Source organism: Emydura macquarii, unplaced genomic scaffold, assembly GCF_026122565.2.
Source record: "Emydura macquarii macquarii isolate MOO-44397 ecotype Brisbane River unplaced genomic scaffold, CSIRO-AGI_Emac_v2 contig_1412, whole genome shotgun sequence".
Lineage (NCBI taxonomy): Eukaryota > Metazoa > Chordata > Testudines > Chelidae > Emydura > Emydura macquarii.
In genome coordinates, this window is record NW_027131549.1 from 4,972 (window position 1) to 15,360 (window position 10,389).

General features: G+C 43.7%; 1 protein-coding gene and 1 pseudogene across 1 annotated transcript; both read left to right on the forward strand.

Annotated features, from left to right (window-relative positions):
- The first annotated feature begins 624 nt into the window (after positions 1-624).
- LOC137156278 (olfactory receptor 11L1-like) lies at positions 625-4,519 on the forward strand (annotated as a pseudogene).
- Positions 4,520-6,697: 2,178 nt separating this feature from the next.
- Positions 6,698-7,636, forward strand: LOC137156279 (olfactory receptor 5V1-like). Its single transcript, XM_067552995.1, has one exon. The coding sequence runs from the start codon at positions 6,698-6,700 to the stop codon at positions 7,634-7,636; it is 939 nt and encodes a 312-aa protein (XP_067409096.1).
- Positions 7,637-10,389: the final 2,753 nt, after the last annotated feature.

Genomic DNA, 10,389 nt, shown 5'->3' on the forward strand with positions numbered 1-10,389 from the left:
AAGAGCATATAAGCATAGGTAGACACCTCTTCTTGCATAAATTACAAATCTTATTGAAAAAACAGTAAATGGGATCATCATCAGCTCTTACATAATGGAGGGAACAGAGGTCCAAAGAGAGGTAGTGATAAGCCCAACGTCAGGGAATGGTTGAGCCAGGAATAAAGACCAGATCTCTGGAATCAAATTCTACTCTCCACCCCTCTGGAATCTGGTGGATTCTGCCATGGAAATATGGGTAAATGTGGTGTGAGCCCAGCAATGGGGTTTTTCCGAGGTTATCATATGAAGCCAATGGAGTGATATTTAATTCCTTTAATCTACAAAAATAATCACAGACATTGTGACTAAAGTAATACACAAACAGGTTCAGGAAGCTGAGATGTGTTCAATAGAGATGCCAGATGGTGGCTAAATTTCCAATGTGAATTAACTTCAGCCTTTTTTGAAACTTTTACCCCAAATGCCTCTGCCATCTGGAGTCTTGACTCAAGTGTTGGGAGGGCAAACAGCATGGAGAAGCCAGAATTGAAAATATAGCTCTTTTGTAATGGAAGTTTGACTCTCAACTGCAAAATTTGTTTGATTTCCCTCATGTATGTTTGCTGGAGATTTCTTCTACAGGAAATAAAACAACCGTCACAGACTTCATCATTCTGGGATTCGGGAATCTCCCTCAACTGCAGGTTCTTCTCTTCCTTCTCTTTCTAATGATCTACATCCTGACCATAGTTGGGAACATAGAATCATAGAATCATAGAATATTAGAGTTGGAAGGGACCTCAGGAGGTCATCTAGTCCAACCCCCTGCTCAAAGCAGGACTAACCTCAGCTATATCATCCCAACCAGGGCTTTGTCAAGCCTCAGCTTAAAAACCTCTAAGGATGGAGATTCCACCACCTCCCTAGGTAACCCATTCCAGTGCTTCACCACCCTCCTAGTAAAAAACTTTTTCCTAATGTCCAACCTAGACCTCCCGCCCTGCAACTTGAGACTGTTGCTCCTTGTTCTGTCATCTGCCACCACTGAGAACAGCCTAGCCCCATCCTCCCTGGAACCCCCTTTCAGGTAGTTAAAGGCCGCTATCAAATCCCCCCTCATTCTTCTCTTTTGCAGACTAAACAAGCCCAGTTCCCTCAGCCTCTCCTCATAAGTCCTGTGCTCCAGCCCCCTAATCGTTTTGGTTGCCCTCCGCTGCACTCTCTCTAACTTGTCCACATCCATTTTGTAGTGGGGGGCCCAAAACTGGACACAATATTCTAAATGCAGCCTCACCAATGCCGAATAGAGGGGAATAATCACTTCCCGTGACCTGCTGGCAATGCCCCTCCTAATGCAGCCCAATATGCTATTAGCCTTCTTGACAACCAGGGCACACTGCTGACTCATATCCAGCTTCTTATCCACTGTTACCCCCAGGTCCTTTTCTGCAGAGCTGCTGCCCAGTTCGTTGGTCCCCAGTCTATAGCTGTGCATGGGATTCTTCCTTCCTAAGTGGAGGACTCTGCACTTGTCCTTGTTGAACCTCATTAGGTTTCTTTTGGCCCAATCCTCCAGTTTGTTTAGGTCACTCTGTATCCTATCCCTACCCTCCAGGGTATCTACCACTCCCCCCAGCTTAGTGTCGTCCGCAAACTTGCTGAGGGTACAATCTACCCCATCCTCCAGATCATTAATTAAGATGTTGAACAAAACCGGCCCCAGGACCGACCCCTGGGGAACTCCGCTTGTGACCGGTTGCCAGCTAGACATGGAGCCATTGATCACTACTCGTTGAGCCCTATGCTCTAGCCAGTTCTCTATCCATTTTATAGTCCATTCATCTAACCCATACTTCTTTAACTTGCTGATAAGAATACTGTGAGAGACAGTATCAAAAGCTTCGCTAAAGTCAAGGTATATCACATCCACTGCCTTCCCTACATCCACAGAGCCAGTCACCTCATCATAGAAAGCAATCAGGTTGGTCAGGCATGACTTTCCCTTAGTGAATCCGTGTTGACTGTTCCTGATCACCTTCCTCTCCTCCAAGTGCCTTAAAATGGATTCCTTAAGGACCTGCTCCATGATTTTTCCAGGGATTGAGGTGAGGCTGACCGGTCTGTAGTTCCCTGGATCCTCTTTCCTCCCTTTTTTGAAGATGGGCACTAGATTTGCTTTTTTCCAGTCCTCAGAGACCTCCCCCTGTTGCCACAAGCTTTCAAAGATAATAGCCAATGGCTCTGAAATCACCTCAGCCAACTCCCTCAGCACCCTCGGGTGCATTGCATCCGGCCCCATGGACTTGTGAATGTCCAATCCTTCTAAATAGTCTTGGACCTGTTCCTTCCGCACTGCGGGATGTTCGCCTCCTTCCCATTCTGTACCACCCAGTGCAGCAGTCTGAGAGCTGATCTTGTCTGTGAAGACCGAGGCAAAAAAGGCATTGAGTACCTCAGCTTTCTCCACATCCTCTGTCACTAAGTCGCCTCCCTCATTCTCTAAGGGGCCCACACTTTCTCTAATCTTCCTCTTGTTGGCAACATGCCTGTAGAAACCCTTCTTGTTCCCCTTCACGTCCCTTGCTAGCTGCAACTCCAATTGTGCTTTGGCCTTCCTGATTTCACTCCTGCACATTCGAGCAGTGTTTATATAATCCTCCCTAGTCATCTGACCAAGCTTCCACTTCTTGTAAGCTTCTTTTTTGTGTTTAACTTCGCCAAGGACATCTTTGTTAAGCCAAGCTGGACGCCTACCATATTTGCTATTCTTTCTGCACATCGGGATGGTTTGCTCTTGTGCCCTCAATAAGGTCTCTTTAAAATACAGCCAGCTCTCTTGGGTTCCTTTCCCCCTCATATTGGCCTCCCAGGGAATCCAGCCCATCAGTTCCCTGAGGGAGTCAAAGTCCGCTTTTCTGAAGTCCATGGTCCGTATCCTGCTGCTCTCCTTTCTTCCTTTCATCAGGATCCTGAACTCGACCATCTCATGGTCACTGCTGCCTAGGTTGCCACCCACTTGTACTTCCCCTTCCAAATCTTCCCTGTTTGTGAGCAGCAGGTCAAGAAAAGCACGGCCCCTAGTTGGTTGCTCCAGCACTTGCACCAGGAAATTGTCAGCAACACTCTCCAAAAACTTCCTGGATTGTTTGTGCTCTGCTGTATTGTTCTTCCAGCAGATGTCAGGGTGATTGAAGTCTCCCATGAGAATCAGGCCCTGTGAACTGGAAACTTTCCCTAGCTGAGTAAAGAAAGCCTCATCCACCTCGTCCTCCTGGTCTGGTGGTCTGTAACAGACTCTCACCAGGACATCACTCTTATTGTTCTTGCTTCTAATCTTAACCCAGAGACACTCAACTGACTTATCTCCAGTTTCATACTGGAGCTCAGAGCAGTCATAGTGCTCTCTTACATACAGTGCAACTCCTCCCCCCTTTCGCCCCTGCCTGTCCTTCCTGAACAGTTTATACCCATCCATGACCGCGCTTCAATCATGAGAGTTATTCCACCAAGTCTGTTATTCCAATCGTCATGGTTTCTTGACTGTGCCAGGACTTCCAGTTCTTCCTGCTTGTTTCCCAGGCTTCTTGCATTTGTTACAGGCACTTGAGATAAGTAGCCGAGTGGCCTACTTTCACAGGATGAATCGGGAGGCTTCCTCTGCTGCACCCTCCTCCTTCTGCTTCCTTGCGGTGTCCCTCTTCCCCCCTAACCTTCGGGCTTAGGTCCCCGTCCTCATCATTGTACTTGTTGCGACTGATCAGCACCTTCACTCCCCCATGTACTTCTTCCTGGGGAACTTGTCCTGCTTGGAGACCTGCTACTCCTCCACCATCCTGCCCAGGCTGCTGGCCAGTCTCCTGACCGGGGACAGAACCATTTCTGTTACTGGATGCATCACACAATTATATTTCTTTGGCTCTCTGGGAGGCACAGAATGTTCTCTCTTATCGCTGATGTCCTACGATCGGTATTTAGCAATATGCAAACCCCTGCATTATGCAGCCCTTATGAATGGCAGGTTGTGCCTCGAGCTAGTGGCTGGGTTGTGGATAGGTGGATTCCTGTCTGTTTCCATCTTTATATTTATATGTCACAATTAACATTCTGTGGCCCCAATGAAATGGACCATTTATTTTGTGATTTTAGCACAATAATAAAACTGTCCTGCAGTGACACCCATGTCGTGGATGTTACCAGTTTCATATCTTCCTCCATATTCACATTTCCTCCTTTTCTACTGACTCTGGCATCCTATGTCTGTATCATCTCCACCATCCTGAGAATCCCTTCCACCAGCGGGAGGCAAAAGACCTTTTCCACCTGCTTTTCCCACCTCATCGTGGTGACCATTTTCTATGGGAGTCTGATCATTGTGTATTTGGTATCATGGTCGGACCCACTGATGGACCTGAACAAAGTGTTCTCTGTCTTCTATGGAGTCTTGACTCCACTGGTCAACCCCCTCATCTACAGCCTGAGAAACAAGGAGGTAAAAGAAGCCTTGAGAAAAGCTGTCCTTAGATGTTTTGTCTTTTAAATCAATACATGGTTAATATGTGTGTTTGTGTGTGTGTCATCAGACTCATTCTGGAGGAAAATTAGGGCATCAAGCCATAGCGTTAGATATTCACTGCGCCCTCATTCCCACACTAAAGCCTGAAGAATACTGTGCATCCCTCCTGAATCTGGATTATTATTCTTTGAGAATAGATGAATTTGCAAGTAAATATTTTACTTAGTTCATGAGAAGAAAAGAATTAAAACAAGATGCTTAAGAGATTTAGCATTTGTCGTCTCTTTCTTTGTCCCAAATGATCTTAAAACTGGAATAAAACATACTTTTCACACTTTCCGTCATGTTAAAACTCATTTGAAATATGTGTGTAGGCCACACTTGCAGACATTCGGTAATAATGCAGCTAAATTGTTAAGAAAAGTTGTGTCACACCACTAGATTAGGAATAAATTTCTCAGGTGACCAAATCCGTAGCTCAGGTCAATTTTCAGTGGGACCCTGGTGACATCAGAGGTAAATCAACCAGTCCCCACTCTTCTTTTCCTGCTAAGTTGAACGTTGCAGTTCTATTACTTGCCACTACAGAGTGAAGGAAGGTAAATGTACAGGTGTGCCAAGAGTTTTCATTGATATCTTAGCCCTCATCAGTATTATTCAGTGTTCCATGGCCACAAGCTTCCTTTCCTTTGTTTCATCAGGCCTGGTGAGTCTCTGCTACACTGTCCCAGGAGCAGCCAAGGGAAGGTTTGCTGAATTAGGAAGACACAGTTCCCTCCTCTCCGCTCCTTTCTTGCTCCGTGATAACAGTACTTTGCTGCTGGACAGGACATTAGCACTGGAAATTAAAATTCTACTATTCCCACCCGCCACTGCCAAAATTGTCCATGTCTTTCTAAAGTGTGGTGCCCAAATCCGGTCAGAATATTCCATCAGAGTCCTCACCAGTGCCAAGCAGAGCAGAACAATGACCTCTCATGTCTTGCATATAATACTCGTGATAGTATGCCTGTGACAAAGAGGGAATTTTTGTAATATTTTTATGAGGACTGTGCATGCCTCAATTTCCCCTATAAAGTTTCATGACTACCATGTCGGGGGGCAAAAGGGTTATGCTTGCTCTTGGGTGAGTGTCTCACTCCCTATCTGGATGGAATGAAGATTCATTAGAAGCTAGTTGAAACCGACCCAAATCAAAATGGGCCAGAGAGGCAATGCACATTCCGGTGACGCATGAATTCTAAACCTTCCCAGGTGCATTCAACCCTTTTCAGTTTGGAGTCATCGGCAAATTTTATAACAATTAGCATATAAGGTAGATGTGAATGGGACTAGATAGATAGATAGATGTAGAGTCAATTTGTGTATACTGGGATTTCTTACCAAAAGGATGTGGGGCCTAACTGCTTAGACTTTCTCAAAAATCCAAGCTTATATCCCTAGCTCTTATAATTGTCCTATATAGACACAATATTGCTGTTCACCCTTCTCAGTGACATGGACCCTGCTATCGCTCTCACTCACCATGGCATAAAGCATGAATTACTCCACACTGAAGTGGATGGAAATCATTGGTTTAAAACTAAGAAAAGAAGGTGCAATTTTTGGACAATGATGGTAATAAACACAGGAACAATTTACCCGGGGTCAGAATGTATTCTCCATCACTGGTGATTTTTAAATCAAGACTTTTTTCCCCTAAAAGTTTTGCTTAATAAATTATTTTGGGGACGTTCCGTGGCCTGTGATATACAAGAGATCAGACTCGATGTTCCCAGTGGTCCCACAAAGTGCTACTTGTAACTTGCTTTAGTCCCTTCCTTGTGATGTGGCTACTTTTTAAATTTGTGATGTGATGTGCCTCATTCTTATCTCCCCTCTGCTGACTTCACACTAGTGAAGCTCCATTAATTTCACGGGAGTTACTTTTGATTCAGGATGGGTCCTTCAAAGTCAATGGGCCAGCTGCCCAAGTGTTATGAATCGGTGTGACAGTAATGAAATCAATTAGCCAGAACCCCCACTGGTGTAAACTGACATTGCTTCATTGGAGTCAATTGACCAGATCAACAGCAAGTGCGAATCAATGGCTTTTCCTTCCCCTTCTGAGTTTCATTAGAGCTACACTACATTGCAACAGCTGAATATCTGACCAAGTGCATTGATTTATGTTGACAGAAGTGGAGTAGTGGAGATTCAGGAATGAAGAACCAATCCTTTATCACAGAATTTAACTTGGTGGGTCTGTCCAGCCGCCCTGAACACCAGATGTTACTCTTTGTGATATTCACCTTCATCTACATGGCAGCCCTAGCTGGAAACATCCTCATCATCCTCACGATTACTGCCAACAGCAGCCTCCACACCCCTATGTATTTTTTGCTCATCAACTTGTCCTTGATAAATATTTTATCCATCTCAGTGTCTGTCCCCAAAATGCTGCTCAACCTTCTGGAGCACAGGAAGACCATTTCCTTCTTGGGTTGCATTGTGCAGATCTGTCTCTTTACTTGGACTCTGGGAAGTGAAACTCTGATCCTTGCTGCCATGGCTTTTGACCGCTACGCTGCTATTTGCCACCCTTTGCATTACACCCTCATCATGAGGAGAGGGGTTTGTGTTGGGTTAATTGCTGGCGCATGGATAGCTGGGGTGGCCAATTCCGTGGTCCATACAGGACTTGTACTCCAGCTGTCCTTCCGCTGCTCGACCGTCATCAACCATTTCTTCTGTGAATTGCCACCAGTGCTAAGACTTTCCTCCTCAGATACCAGCCTCCAAGAAACTCTAACTTCTCTGTCTGACACAATCTTCGGGATGGGGAGCTGTGCGATAATTCTAATATCCTATTACCTCATCCTGAGAACTATCCTGAAGATTCACTCCTCAGAAGGCAAGAAGAAAGCCTTCTCCACCTGCTCCTCCCACCTCATAGTGGTCAGCTTGTACTACTCCACAGTCATTTCTACCTATATACACCCCACCTCGTCCTACTCTACAGACAGAGACAAAGTGATCACTGTCCTATATTCAGTTATAACTCCAGCCCTCAACCCTATCATATACTCTCTGAGAAACAAAGAGGTCAGAGAGGCTCTCAGGAAACTGATGAGAAGACTTGGACTATTTCAAAGACAATAACATTATCTATCTATCTATCGATCTATCGATCTATCTATCTAGAGTACTTATCAGTACAGTATTTGTGCACTAAAAAGATTATTTGTTCTTGTAAATTCCTGTAGTTGTATTTATTTTTCAAATAGAATAAAACATGTTGTTGTTTGTTTTACCATTGATGGTTAGTTGGATATCCCTGTAACACATCTGGGAACAAAGAATGCAAGTTGGGAGATGGTTTTTAGAAATCAGTGACTCAGAGACGGCTTCAGGGATTATCATAGGAAATTGCCTCAACATGAGCTTTCATTGTGATGCTTTGGCAAAAAGGGCTAATGTGATCCTTGGGGTGTATACAAAGTGGAATACCATGTGGGAATGTGATCTTGCCTCTGTACATAGCATACTGAGATTGCTACTGGAATACTGTGTCCAGTTTGGGAAGATGAGGCTAAATGAATTCTTCACATCAGTCTTGACTACAGAGGATGTGATGTGAGCTATTCTTTTTAGGTAACAAATCTGAGGAACTGTCCCAGATTGAAGTGCCTTAGAAAAGGTTTTGGAACAAATTGATAAATTAAATAGCAATAAGTCACCAGGAGCAGATGGTATTCACCCAAGGGTTCTGAAAGAACTCAAATGTAAAATTGCAGAACTACTAACTGTGGTATGTACCCGGTCGCTTAAATCAGTTTTTGTACCAGATGACTGGAGAAAGCTAATGTGATACCAATTTTTAAAAAAGGCTCCAGAGGTGATCCTGGCAATTACAGACCAGTTAGCCTAACTTCAATGCCAGACAAATTGGTTGAAACTACAAGGTTCCTCACCAAAGGGTCCTAAGCAAAGTAAGCAGTCATGGGATAAGAGGGAAGGTCCTCTCCTGGATCAGTAACTGCTTAAAAGATAGGAAACAAAGGTTAGGAATAAATGGTCATTTTTTCAGAATGGAGAAAGGAAAATAGTGGTGTCTCCCAGGGGTCTGTACTGGGACCAGTACTGTTCAACATATTCATACATGATCTGGAAAAAGGGGTAAATAGTGAAGTGGCAACATTTGCAGACAATGCAAAATTACTCAAGATAGTTAAATCCAAAGCAAACTGTGAAGAGTTACAAAGAGATCTCACAAAATTGGGTGTGCGGGCAAGAAAATGGCAGCTGAAATTTAATGTTGATAAATGCAAAGTAATGCACATTGAAAATCTAATCCCAACTATACATACAAAATGATAGGGTCTAAATTAGTTCTTGAGATTCAAGAAAGAGATCTTGGAGTCGTTGTGGATAGTTCTCCGAAAACATCCACTCAGTGTGCAATGGCAGTCAAAAAAGCTAACAGAATATTAGGAATCATGAGGACAGGGACAGATAATAAACAGAAAATATCATAATGCCTCTCTAGAAATACATGGTACACCCACATTTTGAATGCTGTATGCAGATCTAGTCACCCCATCAAAAATATATATTAGAATTGGAAAAGGGCAACAAAAATGATTAGGTGTAGGGAACAGCTTTCACGTGAGGAGATATTTAAAAAATTGGGACTTTCAGCTTGGAAAAGAGACGACTAAGGGGATATGATAGAGGTCGATAAAATCTTGACTGGTGTGGAGAAAGTGAATAAGGAAATGTTATTTGTTAGAAATAACCAAACAGGTTGTCCCGGGGGTGGACTGGGGAGACAGAACCCTTTATTGCCTGCTTGTTCCACCTCGACACCATGAGTGAGCAACGAGACAGTTACTTTACAATTCTTTTATCCATAACAGTCTGTAAATGTATACATTTCCAGCAACTCCCCATAGACCCTTAGTTGGTTACACTGACACCTATAAAATGAATATTAACAACTACATGATGAATATAATTATACCCACCCCTGTTTATTGTTTACAGCATTATTGCACAGAGCACAGACACATTATCTTGAAACTTACAAACATTTTTTAAAAATATACAACATGCAAGGGAGGGAAAGAAGATAATGCTCTGTTCCCACCAAATGCCTTGTGCAGAAGTGGTGATAGTTAGCCTCAGTCTCGTCCCCTGCGCAGATGGCCAGGAAAGGAGGAAAAGAAGAGAGATAACAGACTCTAACTAGAATTTATACCAATTAACAGAAACAAGGTTTTCCCGTGCCTTGACCCCGTTCCCTGTAACTTAGGCCTGACCATTTGTCCAGCTTTTAACTCTTTATTCTCCGACATTATTTATTCCCTCACATAACATGAGAACTAGGGGTCACCAAATGAAATTAATAGGCAGTAGGTTTAAAACAAATAGAAAGAATACCTCCCCCAACATGCAGTCAACCTGTGGAACTCCTTGCCAGAGGAGTTTGAGAAGGACAAAACTATAACAGGGTTCAAAAAAGAACTAGATAAGTTCATGGAGGATAGTTCCATTAGTGGCTATTAGCCAGAATGGTCAGGGATGCAAACCCATGTCCTGAAGTGTCCCCATCATCTGTTTGCCAGAAACTGGGAGTGGATGACAGGTGATGGATCACTTGATGATTTCCTGTTCTGTTCATTCTCTCTGAAGCACCTGGCATTGGCCATTGTCGGAAGACAGGAGACTGGGCTAGATGAACCATTGGTCTGACCTAGTGTGGCCGTTCTTATGTTCTTATACCCACACTTAAGGAGGGATGTGGAAATAATAAAGAAAGTTCAAAAGAGGGCCAGACAACTGATCTAGGGGCTGGAAATAATGCTGGAGAGCAATGCTTTATTAGGGATTAGGGTATTTTGTGAAGTAAGTCT

Coding starts and splice junctions, on each gene's coding strand:
- LOC137156279 (XM_067552995.1), top strand. CDS start 6,698: ATGAAGAACCAATCCTTTATCACAGAATTTAACTTGGTGGGTCTGTCC.